Source organism: Rhipicephalus sanguineus, chromosome 11, assembly GCF_013339695.2.
Source record: "Rhipicephalus sanguineus isolate Rsan-2018 chromosome 11, BIME_Rsan_1.4, whole genome shotgun sequence".
In the NCBI taxonomy this organism is placed as follows: Eukaryota; Metazoa; Arthropoda; class Arachnida; order Ixodida; family Ixodidae; genus Rhipicephalus; species Rhipicephalus sanguineus.
In genome coordinates, this window is record NC_051186.1 from 44513062 (window position 1) to 44534829 (window position 21768).

Consider the following 21768-nt stretch of genomic DNA (forward strand, 5'->3'; position numbering starts at 1 on the left):
TGACCGGAAGTGCTTGGAAGAAAAACAAGAGCACAACTCGGTGTTCATGCCACTAAAATTGGAACTCTAGCATTATAGACAGCTGCAGTATAGTAGCGCACATGTATTACTTTATTACCTTGCCATATGAACAGAATAGCCAACAGCGAGCCAACATAAGACAGTGGTGTCATGCGTGTGAATACGGTCAGCTTCGCACAAGCTACGCACTTTTTTTTTCGAAAAGAATTATTGCACAGAGCTCGACACGCTTCTCTAGAACACTGGAACGGCGCATTCCGGACAGCACAATGGGCTACTACGAAAAACGCGCGGTTTGAGGTAGCCCAAATTTACGCATGCGCTGCCAACAATGATGCACGATTGAATGTGGGCCGTCTCAAACCAGTAGTAGTCGCTAGAGGTCGCCAGTGCGGTCCGGAACACGCCGCTTGAGCAGCGTCCTCGAAAAGCATGTTGAGGTCTGTACATGGCGAATATTTCAGCTTGGCGATAGTTTTGTGTGATAATTCTTATGTCCCACCTTAGATCACTAAACGTTTTCTGCCATCTTTAGTTCTTAAAGTGTATTCAGAGCTAAAGATGGGGTAAATAATGCTGAATGTCCTGCTTTCTTGGAAGGTTCGGGGTTCGAGCCCCTCTGTACTTCCGGGGACGAAGGTTCGATCCGTACCCTAGACGTCTGCAGATCGAGTTACTATATGATGGCACATCCAGGGTTCGGTACGCTACATTCTCGGGAGGTTATAGGTTCAAGTCCAAGATAACTGGCAAGTCGTGGGTTCTTGTCGTTGTTTACTTTGCATGCATACTACTACGGTACGCTTCCCATGTATTTCGCATGGAGTTCTGTGTTCCTGTTATAAGAAAAGCTCCTTACCTTAGCCGCACAAATGGTGACCAAGTTGTAAAATAGCCGCACGCAGCTGTCATGGACACTCCTCTACATGCACTATTTTCTTCGGAAACAACGATATTTATTTTAACATAAGAACTTTTAACGCTATTCTATGTCACCCGAAATTCGTGGTACCGATGTTTACATCCTTTATTGTCGTTCGAAGACCCATACCTTCTTTTTTTTGTGTGTGGCTGTGCACTCTACAACAAGCTGAACTCCTGGTAACTTGCAAAGAATGAATGTGTTCAGGATAAAAGGTGACCTTAAAGCAATATATCTGTACCTTTTTTACTACTATGGAAGAGGGAGGATGGGGGTTCGAACCGTTACAGTCAAATATTAACCTGTGCAATAGGTACTACAGCTTGGTGAATCTTGTGACCACCGTCCTTGCTTGAGGTCAGTGCGTCCTTTTTTTGTTGTAGGTCATCGTAGAAAATTAGCGGAAGTTGCGAATTACTCCGTGTGGCTGATACCTTTTTATTTGACGCGCGCCATTTATCTTATCTGCTTTAAAAAAAGCAGAAAAGCACAACGTACGCGTTTTGTACGCTACAAAATACAAGCAATGGCAGAAGAATATGCATGGAAACCAGAAGCGTAGCTAGACATTCTTTTCGGGAAGGGAAGGGGGGGTTCAACCATTCTTTTTTGTATGTTCGTGTGTTTGTCTATGTGCGTGTATATATACACATGCAAAATCGAAAATTTCCGGTGGGGGGGGGGGGGGAGAAGGGGGGTTGAATTCCCCCTGGCTACGCCCCTGGTGGAAACCATGTATCAATCTCGAGAAGCCCTGCGGCTACATTCACTTTTGAGAACTCTCACATTGCATGGTTTTCGAATTCAGCAGGGATCAAAGTGCGATTACCCCACTCCAAAATTTTTTTAGTGCTTTAGCTTCCCTTAAAGAGCCCTGCAACACTTTTTGAGCGTGGTCAGAAACTGCTGCCGATCGGTAGTCGAGGCTTCTGAGAAGACGTAAGCTCAGCACGCGGCCTGGAATTTACAATCAATTCTCGAAGTCAGCTAGAAATCGCTCCCTCTTCTCTCGACAAATGGCGCCTTAAACCCACATGACGGCGCCATAAACCCAAAGTCCACCGCCATTGGCTGATTTAGCATAGTGGGCTGCATAGTTACCGCGGCCGCCGCGGGACGCCGCCACGTGCCGGCGCGCTCGCTGGCGATCACGCTGAAAGTAAGCCGCATGTTCGATGAAAAAAAAAGAGAGAAAAGGAAAGCGCTCAAGGCCATGACCGAAGAGGTTTGTTCATGACGTGCGCTGTCGAACGCACGTAGCTTCTTGCCCCCTTGTCATCCCCCCTCTGCGTGGCTTTCAGCGTGATCGCCTGTACGAAAGAAGAGAGAGCGCTTAAAGCGCGCGGTAAATCCTTGTAACTCCGGTCGTACTTGACGAATTTTAAAGACTTTTGCAGCAGTCGGTTCGTGAGGCATAATGAAGCCATTCGTAAGATGTCGCAAGGTATCGCAAACGCATCGGAAGTTCTCCCGAGGCTCCGTCCAAAAACCCACGTGACGTCCGAGCGAGCGATGACGTCACATCATAACGTCATTGTGTGCGGGATATGATGAAGTCATCAATTGACATGGTTGACCGGTTAAAGTTTGACCGATCTCGGAGGCAGTGCAACGCCACTTAAGGTGCAAAAAGCTACAGCGGAGGGAGGAGGAACATTGGATTCGACTGAGAAAGACAATGTACTTTATTGCGCGTCTCTCAGATTGCAACTCCGTGTGGCTTGCAGGAAGTTTGGTCACCGATTTTATTACTGAAAAAATGTTTTCAACCAGACTGAAAGATTGGGTGCTGAAATTGGTAGACACAACCTTCATTTCATACAGAAACTAGCGCAAAAACATGAATTTAATGCGTTTTTCACAAGAAGCCGCGTCTAGCGGCTGCACTGTGAACTAGAGGAGATGTCTGCGTCTCTGAACCAGCTCAGCCCCCACTACGGTTCCTAGAACCGCTACGAACAGTGCCAGCAGAGAACAATGCTCCCGCGTTCAAGATGAATAGCACACCAACTTGCCCAATGAACCGTTCTGATAGGATGAAGCCCCTAAAGAGGGGGGCACGTTTCAGCGCCTTTGTGGTAGGGGGAGAGTGGGACGTAAAGGAGAAGTGGAGAAAGGGAAGTAGCAGCACAGAAACACGTGCACCCGTCATCCGTTGCGGTGACAAGTGACATCACGGCTCGCGCAGGCGTGCAACCGCCGCACTCCGACAATCCTCCAAAAATACAGCCAAATGTTCAAAAATACGTGAAATAAACTTTGCATATCGGAACAGTCGTGTCTTCCGAATGGAATTTCGATGTTTTCGTCATTTTTGCCGATTTTTGTCCCAGTGTCCCTTTAATGCATTACCAAGTGTGCAACAGATTGCAGATCGGAAGTAGCTTCAGTTCAGGCACGGAATGACCGGAAGTAGAAAGTGAACTGAAGGCCCAAGAGGAAACAGGACCGAAGTGACCCAAAGGGAGAAGTGTGCAATTCGGAAAATCACGTGACAGGCCGGTAGTGCAAAAGTGCAGTTAGAATTAAAGAGCCTCTCTTTCTCTGTCCGTGGGAGGGTCAGCGATCGCCGTGGTCGGAGCTGACAACTTGTTGTTAAGTCTGTTTATTCCAACATGGTCGTTCATTTACTCGTTCATTTACACGTTCAATTACACGTACAGACGCCGACTCCTTCAGTTCAGCCGCATTGTGCACGGCTCACCTTGCCGGAACGTTGTTTGCTTGCCACGCCGTTATAGCCACTGCAGTCCACATTCACACACTGCACCGCATACCGTTCTCTTCGTCCCCCTCCCGCGCTCCCATTTTTCCTACTCTCTCCTGCCTAGAGTCACTGGAAAATTTCAGAGTACCGCAAAGGTAGGCTGCACGCGGGCAACATTGGGCGGCGGCGGCCATATCCCTTCCGGTCCGTTCGGCGCGTTCGTAGCGTGTGTTGAGAAGTGACCGATCTTTTCCCCTCGATGCCGTGTTACGCTCGGCGTAACTGCAATATGTGTGTGTGTGTTTCTTCTAAAGGATATCAGAAGTGATTTCGAGTCATCGACAGTCATGAATCGACTGCGCGGTAAGCGGTGTAGCTAATGAAACGTGCGGCGAATGTTGCCATGTGCTCGCGAACTCTCTTCGTGGCTTCATCGGTCTCTTTTCGTTTCACGGCGGGGTGTGTTCGCAAGGTCCGGAGCTGTATAGTTGCATTAGCGTAATGACCGTACGAGATGCCCTTTATTTCGACACTTGGTGAACGTTGACTGTTTGCGCTAGCTTTGCAGTCGGTGTTCAGGTTCACTTCATAGCGCATTCGAGAATATTATCGAACATCGAGAACATTCAGCATTGCGTCCTTCGACTGATCGCTGACGCATACCTTACTTGCGCACCATGCTTGCTGTTCAGCTGTGGTGTTATCTGTAATAGAAGTGGTGTGTGTACGGTAAGTGGAAGCTGTGCGTGAAGTATTTGTCTCAGTTCGGAACGCCAGCAGCCGAACGCACGGGCGAATCTGCGTGCGGTAGGTAAGGTGCATTTTATTTTGCGAATACATTGTCATTTCCTAACAGATACGTAGAAAATAGGCCATCAAAAATGATTGACGTCACTACTCAGTTTCATTTCCTATTTTTGTCTCCTTAATATTCCCAACGTTACAGTGCATTTGCAAATATTTTGGCGTGTTCCGACAAAGTTTTTTTTTTTTTTTTTGGCGTTGCCAGCGCGTAAACAGCTAGGGTTCGGTTTCTGCACTGCTTTTAATTTCAACTTTTTTTTTTTCGTAATGCACTCTTGTTAAAACTTCCTCGGCGCAGTGCTTTATGTTATTTTGATCAGAAATAGCACATCCCGAAAATTTTTAACGCGCATGCTACTGCAACATAGTATGTGTATACGAGCTATAGGGCTCGCATGAAATCGATTCCCTCAATGCGTGGGAGGATAAGCCGTTTTTTTTTTCTTTTTTGCTGTGACCATTTCTCACCCACTAAACAGTATTGTAAGGGTGCGCTCGGCGCAATGTAGCATTAGCAACATTTTTAAAAAATAAAATACGCTTAATAACATTGCCTTATATCAAGTTTATCAACAGAGTTCCACGCTTCAGTTTTGCGCAGTGGCAAATGATCACGCGACAATTGCTTCCAAGGTATACAGAAAACAGTTATTATTTTAATAAGTCTTCGATTTCGCTCTCGTGCGTGACACACTTATAACTCGAAATTGCATGCACAATCTGTTCAACTGATCGATATATAAACAGCCAAGCAAATAGAAAGATATGTAGTATGTAGTTTCCAATATCGCTGAACATAGCGAACCGTAAAGGTGAAGTATCCTGTTGCATGACATCTTTTCCAGCAAAGTTTGTGTAGTTCACTGCAGAAAGGAGTGTTCTTCGAGGGGGGCGAATTCATTCCGCGGCCAAGTATGCAGCCACGTACAACGACGCTCTGACGTTAATGTTCCCCACACGGAATTCAAAAATATACGAAATTCCCGGAGTAGCTCACCAGCAACGTTCGGTTACTGGTGAGCTACTCTCTGGCATCTGCATGACGCGTTTAAAAAAGCGACGAAGTACTTCTAGGGACCGTGGTACTGCTAAATGTCCCGCCGTGCTTTGCATTCAACGCGCCTGCACCCAAAGCGCTTGGAAGGGATATGGCGGCGAGAGGTCTCGTGATGCGAGTAAGCCAATCGCGTCGGCGGCGGCGCGCGGAAAACAGATGCGATACTCTGAAATTTTTCTAGTGACTCTACTCCTGCCCGCAACTCTCCGCCACCTGGCATCGTTTCGGTACACTCACAAGGTTGAATTAAAAGACGTGTCCTTAGTTGTAGCCGAGTATACTACAACGATTGAACCCAATAGAGAAGTGTGCAGGCGGAAAATCACGTGACAGGCCGGAAGGGCAGAACAGGGTTGACCTGCATTCACATGACGGAAGTTGAGGCTGACATCGAGAGTGAGCGGTAGATGCGACGTTTATACGCACCATTGTCTTCATACAATCGTAATACAGCGATTTAGTTGTTTTCGCATGTTCTCTCCTGGCAGTACGTGATGGGCGAGCTTACCTGACGCTGCAGGTCAAGAGCTTGTACTGCTGCTTCTCGCACTTCTTGAACTTCACGATCAGCTCGATGGGCTCCAGGCGCCTCGAAGGTCTTTGCACCGCACAGCTGACCACCGAAGCCATGCAGTTGAAAAGCGCCTCCTGGCTTAAAAGGAACCGGCTGCAATGGAAGCAAAGAACAGTACACCTTCACTGCCACGTACGTATCCCGTTGCAAGATGAATATCGTTGCAAGTTTCAAATGATATGACACGCTAGCGCTTTCCTCCTTTCTCGAAACAGTTTGTTCTTTCGCAAAATGACGTACAGTCTGCGCCACACGCCACGGTAGTCTAGTGCTTGTGATGCTGGACTGCTGACCCGAAGGCCGCAAGATCAAATCCCGACCACGGCCGCATTTCGATGGAGGCGAAAATGTTTGAGGACCGTGTACTTAAATTTAGGTGCGCGTTAATGAACTCCAGGCGGTCGAAATTTCCGGAGCCCTCCACTACGGCGCCTCTCATATCTTGGTGTTTGGACGCAAAACCCCAACAGTTATTAGTATGCAGTCGGCATCAAAACATTGTAGACCACTAGGTATGAGGAAACTGCGAATTTATCGGAAATTTGGTACTGTATTCGGTTGAACTGCAGAGTCGGGCACGTAGGCACGGTTGCCCCCCTCAAAATTCGTCCAGCCTTCTATATTCCTGGGCAACTTTTTTTTTCCGTTTTGCCATGGAAAGACTTTCTAACAATTAGGCCTTGCCCCCCCCCCCCCCTCTACGGAAAGAAATCCTGGCTACGTGCCTGTGCAGAGTACATGCTGTTAGCGCGTTTTCGAACATACCGGAAATCTGAATTCAAGGCTGGTTGTCGAAGCAGCGGGAATGGGTATTACGTGCCATATAAGTGCACTGTATGGTGTCATTAATTATACAACCGTCGGAATTTCTTTGTTGTTTTTCGCGATAATTTGAATGAGGCTTATTTTCCTTTCCTAGCGGCCAGGTAGGTGTTTTCAAATATGACCGCGGCACGAGAAAATTGACTTCCTCGTATCTGATGTTTTCATGGAAAGCTTTTTCTTGTTTCTCGTGGCCCATAAAAGTTTGACGCTGGCTGTATGTGTTAGATGTATTCGATGCCGCCTTCAGCTGCTATGGGCACAGATGAGCACGCCTTTACAGTACTTCAAGGAAACAGTTTGAAGCAGTTTTGATTGTATTTGTCCATATTACATGTAATTTAGGCGCACTGATGGTGCAGTTTTATCAAGAGTGCAAATTTGTTTATTGTTTTTCGCAATATTTTCTATGAGGTATATTTCTTTCGGGTGGCCAGGCAGGTGTTTTCAGATACGACGGACAAGAGACAATTAACGTATCTTATATTTTCATGGAACGCTATGACACACAGTTCTTGATAAATCAACGAAACTAGCTTAATAACTACACACTTCTATGGCGTTTTGCAAACCGTATATGCTTTTTTCCCCTCGAAATTTTAAAGATGCAAGAAAAATGTTGAAAAAATGTTTTCTGTGACCGTATAGTAAGGGTTATTTTGGTTGGAGCAATTGAATTACCGTAGAAAGACTGATAATATCGGCACACCAGCTTCATGCTTTGCCACCTTCCCACTCTGTTACCTCTCTGTTATAGTAATATGACGGGTTTTCAGGCACGTGGTTTACACCTGGATAGTGCTCTTACGATTCCATTATTAAGGATGTATTCCCGTAACTGTGCTTGAAAAGGACCATCGACTAATATAAGCAATGAAAGATACCGTAGTGAATGGACTCTCAATTAGGTTGGACCACCTGTAGTTATTTAACGAGTACTCAAACACTGGCAGATCAGCGGCATCTTGCACTCCGCCACGGAACAATAGAAAATGCCTGGAAGGGCTCTTTCATTCAACTCAGCTACCAATTGTACCAAAGTCTTGCTCAGTAAGTATATACAACACAAAAAAGCAGCAGCTATTAGAAATCTGCGGTAGTAAGATAAAGTTAACTGACCTCATGGTTCGCGCTCCCCGATTGTTTTTGGTTGTTGTTGGCGCAACCGATGATGATGAGACTTCTAACAATTTTGCCACCTACCAACTGTTCGATCCCCGACTACGCCAACTTGTATTTTCGTCCACTTTAATTTCATCACATCTGTACCCTAATTACTACAATACACTTAAAATACTACACATAACGTACCCTATACCTTCTTCGGTGTCATTGTCTTTAGGTTTTCATTAAGGTTGTTTCTACACACTGAAGGGCATTTTTTATGGATTTCAAAAAATACCCCTAAAGGCCTTCATTGAGGGTATTACATAGGGGAGGGGTGAATATAGGCATGATGTGCGATTAGTACAATAAGTGACAACTAATAGGAAATCAGTAACTTGTACACTAAGCGATTAGCAATACGTTGTCAGGTAGACTATTAAAGGTAATTGAAAATGACGAAATTGCGTAACAAAAGAGCAAGAAAAAATATAAATAAAATGTGTTACAATGTGTGTACATAAAAAAAAAGAACTCTCAAAATAACGATGTGCTAGTTATTACGGATTTTATTACTACTTGTTATTTGTTGACCAAGAATCGGGTAGATGTAGATTTCAGAAGTCAGTTATCACTCAAGTGATCTGTGTTTACTATAAAGCGTACATAAGCTAGATGAATGGCACGAGTTAACGCAACACTCATTGCTGCGTAAAGAAATAAGCTAAGGAAAAACGAAAAGTTCTTTCAGGGAGATGTTTTCAACTTCGCCATGCATTTTTGAGACTGTACCCGAAAATGAGTACTCTGAAAAGACTCTATAATTGATCTGATAAAAGCCAGCGAAGGCTACAGAGGGTGATTTGTAATATGATGCATTAAAAAAAGAAGAAAATTGCACCAGTTTGAAGAGGCACGATCTATTTTTGCAACCACAAATTCTACTGCCGCACGCTTCGTGGCCGATCCCCCGTAGTGGGTTGAGCCATTCCCCTAGGACCCAACCAACCAACCAGTGTAATTAGAAATATAGGAGTAACAAGTCAGGGCTTTATCATGGAGGCCAGCAAAAAAAAAAAATGAAAGAGGAGCATGCTGGGAATTCCATGAGCATCGAGCACGAGGAGGGGCGGCGTCAGAAAAGGTTGGCAAGGTCTATAAGACCTTGTCAACGAAGGCTCCCTGGGAGCCGCCATATAAGCCTCTCTGGGCTGTTGTTAAAGGGACACTAAAGGCAAATATTAAGTCAACGTTGATTGTTGAAATAGCGGTCCAGAAACCTACTTTTATGGTAAGGAAGTGCTTATTTTGAAATAAAATCGCGTTTTAGTGGTCCGCATCGCGTTAGCGCACTTCAAATCACCCGCCTGAAATCCGACTTTCATAAGTCACTGCTGCCGTGCCCAACGTTGCCCGCCTTTACTGCGTGGCCGCCGACGCTAGTAGCAGCAGAGCAAAAGTAGTGCGACCCACAGCAGCAACAACGGCCATCGAAGCTTGCCGCAATCACCGCAATGGATGTGGACGGAGAACTCGACAACGAGACATTGGCTCGCGACGCTGGGCTCCAATTCAGCGACTTGAGCCCCGATGAATGCGGTATGCTGCTGAGGGCTCGTAGTGCCGACGTCGTTGCATGCGGCATTTTATCGAACTTTCTGCCAGAGCGACTTTCACGAGCGCGCAAAACACACGCGGCAGTACGCGATCCCGAAACTACCACTGAGACGCGACCGCGTAAGGGAAGCAGGGCGCCGGGCGAAGCGCAGTTCGGCGAAAAGAACCTTTGAACCACGCGCGCCGTTCCCCATGGCAACGCCACAGAGGTTCTTTTTTTCATGAATCAAACCGAAACGAACAAACAGCATTTCATTACGTCTTTTGATGCACGGAAGGTTCTTTTTTTATTGCTGCTAGTTTGATTACTAGTGATTTATTGTAGGCAGACTCTCATACGTCATCGGGATCACTTCGAAAATGTGCCACTCGTGGCGCTCATCATGTGATACATTTAGCTTAATTTCTAGTTAAGTAGGGCACTGCTGTTGATAATATTGCCGTTTTAGAAGTTGTCATGCATTGAGCTTTCACTATGACATAAATTGTTATTTGCCTTTAGTGTCCCTTTAACATGCTTGACCCTCCAAAAATGCACTGCCGAGGCTGTGACGTCAGCTTTTGTACTCCCGAAAGGAGGGGAGCCTTCTCTCCGTTAAAAAGGTGTACCTTTTTAACGGAGAGAAGGCTCCCCTCCTTTCTGGGCTGTTGCACGGGAGTACAAAAGCTGACGTCACAGCTTCGGCAGTGCATTTTTGGGGGGTCGCGCATGTTAACAACAGCCCAGAGAGGCTTATGGCGGCTCCCAGGGAGCCTTCGCTGACAAGGTGCGCGCGCGCCGGTAGTTTTTTTTTCTCCTTGAGCCTAGCAAAAGAACAAGAAAAGAGAAAAGACAATGGAACAGGAGCATGATGAGAATTGTGCCATCAATACGAGGAGGTACTGGCTTCAGAGGAGGTTGGCTTGTGGACGCTATGCGCGCGCGCTGGGTTTTATAAACAGTGAAGCTGTTTCGGGCGGCCGTTAGTCCGTGAGCGGCGAAAAGAAAGCACCATCATCACGAATAGGTACGCGCTTTCTTCATCCTATTCTTCATCTGCTTCGCTCCCACAACATGAGCACCGATATGCCCGGCGTGAGATGCAATGAATCTGGTAAGCGAGACAACGAATGAAACAGAAAAAGAGAGAAAGATAGAAAGAGGAAGAGGGAAATAGAGAGAAATAAATGTAAGAAATACACAAAAAGATAGAAAGACAGAAAAAGAAACAGAGACAAGAAAGAGATAGAAAAAGAGAGCAATACAGAATGAGTGCGAATCAAAGAACGAGAGAGAGAGAAAGAAATAAAGTTAAAGAGCAAGAGATAGAAAGAGGAAGAGAGAAATAGAGAAAGGGAGAGAGGAACATAGAGACATAGAAATGCTTGCACGCTTAAAACTGCTGTGCACCCCCCATACAAACCCAATATTGCATACAATCCCTTGCACAGCCTGAGCGATGTACTGTATATTAATTGAGCAATCTCGCCCGCACGGATATTGGTTCTACAAATGAACCAACATTGGCGCACCAAAATAATTAATTGTTGTGGCGTCTTCCATGCAATTTCCACGCAAGTGAATGAATTAGATTATAGCACACTTCAGACAATAATTAGGTCATACAGGGGCCACTTTATCGGAAACGTAGGAGAAAAATACGAATTGTTCATCTTGCCTAGCTCTTCTCTAGGCGTAGCTCCGTTAGTCCTTGCCGAAACTAGTCTTCTTCTTTCTCTCCAAGCTCTTGGGAGTCTTGCCGGCACTCGTGCGCCTCCCACGTCTAGGCGACGACGCGCTGCTCGGAGCCTGCCTCGCCTTCACTCGCCTTCTTCTATGGCCCGAGGATGCGCGACTATGGGCGTGGCGACGCTTCTTCCTGCGCTTCTAGGGCACGCTCATGGCCGAGGAAGAGCTCCTAGACCAGCCATGGCGGCGGCTCTTGCTGCGCCTTTTCTTTCTTCCGTGGCTTCTTTCCGAACGCGTGGCCGAGCTTTGACGGCTTCGGCCTTTACGCGCGCGTCCGTCATGACGACTGCGAGATGAGCGCCTCGACCTGCCGCGGCTCACCTTCCTCTTGGCACTGCGACGCTTTGGCGACTCGCTGGCCGTGCCGTTGGTGCTGCTCGGAGAGGAGCTTCTCGAGCGCTTTCTACGGCTCACTCTCCGGGCTCTAGCTGCGGCTGCCGTGCTGATGGAAGGGCTTTTGCTTGAGGGCTGCGTTGCATCCGCTGCCTTCCACAACTTTCGAGCCGCCGTGGTAGCGATGGCCTTCTGTGCTAGCGGGCTCCACCGACACGCCCTTGGGCGGTCGACCGCGTGGCCGCTTGGCAGCCGGAGCCTCGTTGGAAGGGCCAGCGGCATTGTCGTCAGCAGCAGCCTGGCGCTTCGCTCGCCCGACATTTGGCGGACCTCGGTTGGCCTCCGCCTGTTTCTTCGCCATGGTGCCGTGTCTCCGGGTCTCGATCCCACGTCAGCCCTCGATTCCGAAGAGCTCGCTGTGCTCCTCAGCGTTGCCGCTCGCCGGCAAGCGGGGCCCATGCAGGAGACTGCTTTGGTGGGACAGCGGCGAGAGTCCGATTGAGCAGCTAGCTGGACAGAGCCCCTGCCACTGACTGAGTAGAGTAGAGCAGAGTAGAACCTTGGAACCGTGGCACATCCATGCTGGGGTACAGGCCAAATGAAATTCTTAATATGCCACGTTCGGTTCTCGTGCACCGCGTGCGTGCAATACTTCTTCCTTGTCTCCTGGATATCGTTAGAGCACTTTAATCCGCAGCGCAATCTGCAATGTGAATGAGAGCATCGTCAAGCTTACTTATCAAAATTACTGTTGTTTATATAATCTACGGTATTTGGTATTACAGCAGAGATGCCATGGTCGAGGTTTCCCGCGTGTCGTAGATATAAAATTATCATCATGATGAACCGGCACGCGCTCTCTGCGTCGTCTTCGTCTTCTTCTTCGCTCTCAGAACACGTGCGCCGATTTTTGCGGCGCGAGATGCAATAACTCTGATGGGCGAGAGATCGAGTACGGAGAGAGAGAGAGAGAGAGATAGAAAGGGAGAAATACAGAGATAGAAATTTTTGGCGAAAAACGTTTCTTGGTAAGGTGCGATTCGAACCTGCGTACCCTCTATCTTAAGGCGAGCGTCCTAACCACTCGGCTATCCAGGCACGCTAGCATATTATATAGCATAGCTTTGTGTAGTATAGTGTAGCAAGGGGGGTGGGAAAGAGAAGTTAGCGTGAGGAGAAGAGATGGGATGGTGAGGAGGAAGGAAAGGAGGATGGGGAGAGTAAAACGTAGAACAGAAAAAATGAGAAAGAGAGAAATAGAGAGAAAGAAATGCAGAAAGAGAAAGAGTGAGGGAAATACAGTGAGAGAGAAAAATGATAGAAAGAAGGAGGAAGCAAGCGCCAAATAGAGAGAGCGAGAGAAAGAAAGGGATGAAAGCGGAAGAGCAGGAAAGGGAAATAAATTGAGGGAGAGACAAATAAACAAATAGAAATAAACAGAGAAAAAAGACGTAGAAAAAACAGAAAAAAAGAGAGAAGAAAGAAAGAGAAAATTCGCAAAACAGCAAAAAATTCACGCATATCCACGAAGTGAATGATGATGAGTGGGCGAAGCACCGGGGATCATTCGGGTAACCGTGAATCCCCCGTACATTGCCCACTCGAGCATGCAAATGCATGACAAACACGTGTGTACAGTATATGCAATGTTGTTTTATTGACGTCATAAAACGTATATGGTGTTGACGTGCGGACTTCGTTTCTCCTTCATTAGGACCGCCTTGCGATCGGTGAAATTAAGAGCCAGGGGTTCTTGAATGGGATGTAATCTGAAGTTAGCGAAGACGACGTCTATACACGTCCCACTGGTGGTTGTATGTTTATGGTCACATGAAATGCATCTGAAAGCATAACGCGCCCCTAGCGGTCTCTACTCAAACCACAGCACGCGCCGGGAGCGAGTGCTGCTACCACAGCGCCCCCAGCGGACTCCCTGTAAACCAGAGCTACGCCAGACGCGGGGGGTACAAGGCTCGGCCGTAAGGTGCTTCGCCCCTAAAAGCCAGGACTACGTAGGTGCCCATCAGTTTCGCCGTTTCTTTAGCACTGCGCCTCCAGTGCAAGCAACGCTAATTTTTGGTGAAGTGCTCCTTTAACAGCCCTATACGAGATTTAAACTTTTTTCTGGTTATTCCGTGTCGGCGAATAACCAAGCGACTGTTCTTGCTGCCAGCGCTCTGGTGAAGATCTTAATATCCGGAAGACCCAGACCACCGCGTTCGGCGGGCTGTTCTGTGGCAGCACAGCCAAAGATATACGTGGGCGAAGCTTCTGCACATGTGTTACTACGCCAAGTAGACCGTTCGCAGGCGATTTTTTACGGGCACAGGAAAATGTTAAATCGACACCAGACGGCCAGAAAACTAGAAAGAGCAAAAAACGAAAATCCTTAATAGGATGAGCTTTCTTTCTTACAATGCAAAAAGTCTTAAACATAATACCTATTTCTTTTCTTTTATGTTTTCTTGTATGCTACGTAGTCTACAAAAGTTAGCGTTCGCGGAATGCATGCAGCATCGTAGCAAAAGAGTGTGCGCTTCGGTTCCATAGCCTTCGCTGTGCTGCCACAGAAAGCTGTCGCCAGGTGTAGTCTTCACCTTGGCAGCTTTATGTTACCATAAAAATGTTCCGATGACTGTCCACAGGCGCTGCACGAAATTGTACGGCAACAACTTATCCGCAAAGGAAAGTTCATTGAACTAGTATAGGCAAGCGCTAGAGGCACTTATACACTAAATATTTATAAATTGCGTCAGTATAATTTGCACAAACGCTAGACGCAATTATACGCAGATTGCATAATACACTGTGCACTACTAAGAAACACTAGAACAAGAAACATGTTAACAAAAGCATCATACCTCTCAAGGAGGTAAAGAAAAAAAGCAGCTGTGTTTAGAACAAATCAATAACGATTTAGGGTGCTATTATAGACTCCCTACTATGGGGCTAGGCTCTCACTAATATCTTACTTCTATGACATTAGCTTTCTAGGCACCTTCCGCATGTTTCACGGACGTGCTTTTCTTATACAGACACACAACAGTTTAGCTGGTTGTCACCTGAAAACTTCACCTTCCTGCCAAATTTCAGCAAAGATTCTGACACCACTGCTCAGCCACACGCAATATTTTAGGTAGGGACGACAAACTATTAATTCTTACTACGCGTAGTACTTACATTAGAAGCCAAAAAGTACTCAAAGTGTGAAGGGAAACAACCTAGCACGATTCTCTTAGATGACTGGCAGGTGCGTCGCAATTCTGGGAGCGGAGCTTGTATTTATTCGTAGGTTGTAGCTAGGACTCCGTGTTTTCGGATAAATTCGAAAAAAATCTGATAAACACTCGCCGGTAAAATTTTTGGACAATTCGGATTTATCCGATAGGCTCCGATTTTAAAAGGGCATTTTCAACGTTCAAAGGGCATTTTCAAATTTCAAAGCTGACAATCATCAATCGAAAGGAGCGCACCTCCATCAGCGGCAGCGACCTTGTTAAGTACGCTTGCGTCTATTACAGCAAGCTTTACGGTTGTAATACGAACAAACGTCGGTGTTTTATATTCAAGCATTTGTGCTTGTATGTATATGTGCTTGCGCGTTCAAACCTTCCAGACATCTATAATACACTTAGTGTGTTCACATGTTTGTGTTCAGATATCATTTCATCCAAGATTTCGGAGTATTGAGACTAATAATAATAATAACAGGTCCTTTATTTTTCGTCGAGAAGATGAGGCAGGGTGGGAGAAAAAAGCTGAGAAGCAGCTCGACTAGCTCCTGCCGCCTCCCCAAAACTACACTTTGGTGAGTTTACAGCGGTGCACATCGACAGCCTTATTAACAGGGTAAATTAACAGGTTAGAGAAAAAAATGAAAGGAAGAAAAAACAGGATTAGCAGCAACAATGCAACCCATTTTCATTGGAAATAAAGTTAAGAAGACATGGCAACAACTTCTAATGCAATATTAAACACCGAATTTTAAAGAATTGGAGGTTTACGAGAAATAACTGACTCCGCGATAAACGCCGAATTTCCTCCAAAAAAATGAAACTCCGAAAAACACCCTCCGAACTTCAAGAAAAATACTCCTATAATACGGACCCTTGTTGTAACCGGCCACAGTGGCTTCGTGCTACAGAAGGGTGGTTGTCAAATATCCCTTTCTGGAGTTACTGTGTTCGCTACCTATAGGTAGCAGAGTTGCGCGTAAGTCTGGCTAGCAACCACTGCTGTGTGGCGAAGCCGCACTCCGTTTTTGCAGGCCACATGCCTATACCGTGTCGTCGATCGACATGTTTGGCGCGTCGAAGACCGGTGATTAAATTGACTGTCGATAACTAGTGGCAATCCAGTTCTCTGCAGTGGCGGCAGCGTCGAGAAATATAAAAATTGGCCACAGCGTCATTTTCTCCGCAGCGCATGGTTGCAAGCGGCGTTTGGAAGACAGTACAAGCAACTGTGCTGCCTAAAGATAGCATATATAGTATTCCTTCCCTTTTCGTAGCACTTCCACCACCTTGCGGGATTCCGCAGAACTCATCTGCAACATGCGGCAAATTGAAGAAGAAGCGAAAGGATGGAAAAGAACTATCGTATTGCGTGTCTGAACAGAAAAAAAAAAAAAACACGAAAGACGACGCCTGCACCGTCCTTATGACGAGATTGTCCGTAGGACTCTCGGCACATGGTGCACTGTCCTGGCGTCGCGACGTGGTCATCCTCTGGCGCGGTCCATGCGGTGCGCGTTCCAGGGTTCACCGGCCTGCTCCCACTCGTCCTGGTCGTGCGCAGCCCTGCTCGTGGCCTCGTACAGCCTCGCGGCGCTGATGATGCTGATCACAAGCACCGGACCCGACCAGGAGGACCACATCCACAACGGCGTCGCGTCGCCCACCAGCACCACATCCAGAAAGGAAGAGATGTACTTCGGGCACAGCTGCGAGGAAGCGAAACTAAGTTATTTAAGCTATTTTCTCTCCAATCCCTCCTGCCCCCCCCCCCCCCTCATCCTCCCGCCTAAGGTGCTTAGTCGTGCTCCCTATTGGGTTGCAGAAATTAGCGTCTTTACTTCTTTCTATTCAATCACAATATAATGCCGCATATCAGGACAGATATCGGCGATAATACGTCTGAAAATCCAGTAAACGTGCGCATTTCTATATGACGTCTATATACTAAGCATCGGTTCAGGCCTGCTTGTACTCAAGTTACTAAAGGACCAGTAAACAGGCTCCGAATTTTCTTTTTTTCACGTCTCCCAAACAAGCTCGCCCATGTGACGTCATTATGACGCCATAAATCACAAAAATTTGTGAAGTCGCACGTCGCCGTGCGACTTCATCACACGACATATTTGCTTCTTCACAGGTGGGCTAATCACTGAGGTATAGTGCAAAAACACTGGAGGTGCAAAACGCTTACAATGGCTTCGCTTGCGGAAGCAGTGCAAAAAAAAAAAAAAACACACACGTTAGGTGCAGAACTCTTTCGGAGGGTTGGGGGAAGGATCAATACAATCGACTGAGAATAAAGCGAAGACGGCTTTCACCTTAGAGCCATCTTAGGCGAATACGCAAGGGACCCTGTACATTCTTTCAGCAAGAAGACAAAGAACACTCGCGCCACGCATCCGCCATCGCCGTATTTCGCCTTCTTTCACGGTTTGACTATACTTTGCCGTTTCCTAGCTCGAGGCGACATGCACGCATAATTCCGCCGTTTCCCGTAATGTCCTCCAGGAAACGTGCGAATTTCCAAGACAGCCTGGACACGGAATCATCGCGCACTTGGACGATATTTTCCTCAGTGTGCAATACTAGTTTTTTTCCGCTGGTGGCCTGTAACAAGCGTCTCTGTGTGGAGTAGTAATTATTCCTTGTACCTCAGAAGCTGTGCGTCAGAAGCAACCTTCGAGGACGTAACAGTGTGCTTGTGGGATAAGCGTGTGCAGGGTTCCCAATCGGGGGACGGGGGGCAAGATTCGGCGCAACCCCCCCCCCCTCACCCCTTTAGTAGTCCGAAAGAAAACGAGCTTCGGAGTGGTAGTACAATGTATAGCATTGGATGCAAAAAGTGTAAATGAAGTAATTATGTGCTTGTCGCAACGGCATGCCTTTGGTCCCGGCTTTACGAAGGTAAAGCGAGAATTAAACAGTACTTGAAAGGCAACTTAAGGGATCCTCGGCCGCCATTATCGCGGAAATCTGCGTGGACATAACGATGCCCTGTAAACAATGACGGCATAGACCATGTAGGTATGAACAAACTTGGTTCCAACCCCCCCCCCCCCCTTAGAGTAAGAGGGGGGGATGGGACGCCCTCCCCGCGCCCCTTTGCGCAAGCCTGTCCTGCAGCGCTCACATGCTTGGTCGTGGGATCGGGGCCGATGCAGAGCGCGGGGATGACGAAGGGCAACAGCACGAACGGTGCCACGGCCACCACGTAGATGGCGAGCAGGCGCGGGTTCCGGCGCAGCGAACCCAGGAAGCCCACGATGGTGACCAGCAGCGCCGGCACGAGCACCACGTGGGCGCGGGCTTTCGCTTGGTACGCCGGCAGGGCCGGCGTCAACTCATCTTCACTGCTGCTGCTGCTGCTGCTTCTGGACGCCGACTCGTTCCACGACTCCATGGAGGTTTCCTGTTCGCGGTTAGAGAGGCAAAGCGAGGGTAAACTCTACTGCGGACAAAATAGGGTGTTTTAGAACGTGGTACCCAAGCATTTGTGTACGCTATCACTTGACCAACACCATGCCTAGACGATTGGTAGTGGTGTTGGTTTGGCATGCAGCTGTAGCCTGTAGGTTATGGCGCTTGACTGCTGATATGAAGGTCGTGGGATTTAATCCTGGCCGCGGCGGCCGCATTCCGATGGCGGCAAAATGCTAGAGGCTCGTCTGCTTATGTTGATGTGCACGTTAATGAACCCCAGGTGGTCGAAATTTCCGGAGCCCTCCACTACGGCGCCTCTCATAATTAAATAGTGGTTTTGGGACGCAAACCCCGACAATTATTGTTGTTATTAAAGCTCTGTGCACGCTAACGCTTGCGTTTATTGCCACTTCAGACACGTCGTACGCTAACCATATGTTTATCGAAAATAGCGCGTGTATACCCAAGGCACTCAAAGCATGCGTACCCAATTCTACAAGTAAGACATATTTTTGGGCAAGTTAGCTCATACTTGATACGGAACGTAGGAGCGCTAAAGAAACGGGGACACGAACAAGAGAGAACTTTCAACTGCGGGTTAGTGAAGCAACATGAAAATTTATAACTACAACCAGCAAGGGTGACCACATTCGTGATACAGCCACCCGGTAACGAGAGCGCCAAGACCTCACCATGAACACCACATATGCATGATCACGCACCAATGCAGCTGCCTAAGCTGCCTAATTGCCAAATGGGATAGAAAACGTACAAATGATCCTCTGGGGGCTTGCTTCCTTTTGGGTTGTCGATGTTTCGGCTTAGCTGAGTTTGCGCATGTGCCACTCTAAGCAAACTTAATGCAAGAGTCAGGTGGCTCAGTAATCTGGGCGCTTTCTATCGCCTTTGGTTGCTACGCATTGGTGTGGCCATGAGGGGGTGTTTAAAGACATGTCTTGGCGCTTTCGTTATCGGGTGGCTGTATCCCGAATGTGCTTATACCCTTGCCGGCTGCAGTTATAAATTTTCATGTGGCTTCAGTAAACTTTAGTTGAACGTTGAGCGCCTGTCCTGTGTGTCTTGTTCGAGTCAACGTTTCTTTAGCGCCTCTTTGTCCCGCACCCATTCCAATACTCGGGAATAGTGCACTTTCATAGCACACGTTGGGATCGATGGAAATAGAAACGCTCAGAAAGCGGCTAAACATTCGTTTGCGCCCCGTGCGCAGGACCTTATAACTCCAATGCCGGGAACCGCGAAGACGCAGCGGAGCGCCAGACGAAAGAACCAGCGTACCAGGAAGCGCCCAACACTCACCACCGCACATATGGCGACGATGCATGAGACTCCGATGGCCAGGGTGCCGATGACGAGGCAGACCTGGTAGTGGAGGGGCTTGACGTCGTCGCGCACTTCGTCTTCCTCCTCCGCTTCATCTTCGTCGTCCCAGTCGTCATCGTCGTCGTTCAGGTCCGCGTCAGCGACGACGTCCAAGGCGTCGACCACGTCGGGAACCGCGGGCGCCTGCATGTCGACGACGACGTCGCACACTGTAATGGACTTCGGGATCGCCTCCTGAGGGCTACTGCGTGCGCCGTGATTTGTCTTCGAGCGAGACCGACCGCCAAGCCTCGCTCGCTTGCTTGCTTGATTGCTTGCTCCTTAGTACTGATGATGATGATGATGCTCTTGGGATGATTGGCACCTACCCACTCAGGGTGATCACTTGTCCCACTCAGGGGCGAGAGTAGGTCGGATCATATGGTCTTATTTCTTTTTTCAGAGAGAGACAGAGAGAATTTATTTACAGAAACGCAGAGAGGCCGTGGTCTGAGCTATAGTTTGCTTTGGCCTGCTACTCCACTCTGGGTAAGGGGGAAAGGGGAGCGAAAGAGTGATGAATGACGATGCTCAGTTAGGGAGCTGAGAATATAGTCCCGCCACGCTGGGACAAATCTAAAGGCGTGCAGTCCAGTCACGTGTAGGAAGGCTACAGGCCTGACCACACGTACGCGTTGCAGCGCGTGGCGTGTAGACGCGGCGCCGAGCCCTGAGGGCGAGCGGCTACACCCCCCCCCCCTCTCCCTTACTAAGTCAATGTATGGGGCTGATTTCGCGCCTTCCCTCTTAGGCGACTAGGGGTGAACGGCCGCCCCCGCGCACGCCTATGATCACGTCATTGTCGTCATTAAGAAAAACTGTTGAAATTAAAATGTCACAGCTTGGTCTGCCAGTTAATTCGACTGTACGGTTGTCGTCTGGGGTTTCTGTGCTGGGACACTCAGACAGGAGTATATGCAGTGCCTTAGAGTGATGTGCGAGTCAAATCGATTTAGTATACTCGATAGTACATCAATCGCTAATAATACTTAGCTGGTGTCCTCCTGCCATAATGATTTTTAACAACGGAACTGTTGAGGCTCGGCGAACCCCTGATTCGCCTTCGCAAACGCAGCGCGCGTTCTCTTCGTCCTCTTCTGCTTCTCCGAACAAGTGCGCCCGGCGCACTCTCTCCCGCTGCGCCGATTAGTCCGGCGTTGAATACAATAACTCGGATGGGTGCGGGAACGAAAGAGATCGAATGGGAAAGACACACATAGAGAGAAAGAAAGAAAGGGAAGAACTACAGAGAGACAGAGAAAGAGATAGATAGAAAGAGAGATACAAAGAAACACAGACAAAAAAGAGATAGATGGAACAGTGATCAAGACAGAGAAGAAAAAAGAGAAACAGAGGAATAGAAAGAAAGAAAGAAAGAAAGAAAGAAAGAAAGAAAGAAAGAAAGAAAGAAAGAAAGAAAGAAAGAAAGAAAGAAAGAAAGAAAGAAAGAAAGAAAGAAAGAAAGCGAGAGATAAAAAGAACGAGGAAGCGAGAAATAGAGAGAGAGGGAGAGAAAGGGAGATATATAGAAAAAAAGAAATTTAAGGGCGAGGAAGAAATAGATGTAGAGAGAAAGAAAGAAATAGAAAGAAACAGAGACAAAACGAGATAGAAAAGAAACAGAGAGAAAGAAAAAGAAAGAGGAAGAAAGAGAAAAGTAAAGCGAAAGGAGGAAGGCCTCCCAGCTGCGCTGTTGGTTCCAGCCTTGTGCAAGCTGCGCCAATTTTTTCATTTTTCGTTCAAAGGTTACGCCACTTGTTTTATTTACTAGTCTAAAATTGGGATTCATTAACAATAACTCTTCTGACGCCGTAACCTCCAGTGAGATTTGAAAAACTTTAAGAGCCATATGATCCGCCTGACTCTTGGCCGATCCCCCTCAGTGGGTAAGGATCAATCATCCCAGGAGCATAATCATCGCCATGATTGCCATCAAGTTGCGGTAGTGCACCCGGGTGACCTCGACACGGTTTCCGCGCCGTGTTTCGCGCCACGGTACGCCTGGTTGGGGAGGACCTCCAGGCTGACCTTTAGGATCGTGT

General features: G+C 47.6%; 1 protein-coding gene across 1 annotated transcript in view; it reads right to left on the reverse strand.

Moving 5' to 3' along the window:
• The window catches only part of LOC119374991 (60S ribosomal protein L10a-2-like), a 28112-nt gene extending 20081 nt beyond the window's left edge, over nucleotides 1-8031 (reverse strand). The window contains exons 1-2 of the mRNA XM_037645188.2: nucleotides 8027-8031; nucleotides 6020-6178 (exon numbers count right to left, since the gene is read on the reverse strand). Of these exons, the coding sequence (XP_037501116.2) occupies nucleotides 6020-6178; nucleotides 8027-8031 (164 nt within the window). The remainder of the gene's footprint in view (nucleotides 1-6019; nucleotides 6179-8026) is intronic.
• Between the last annotated feature and the right edge of the window lie 13737 nt (nucleotides 8032-21768).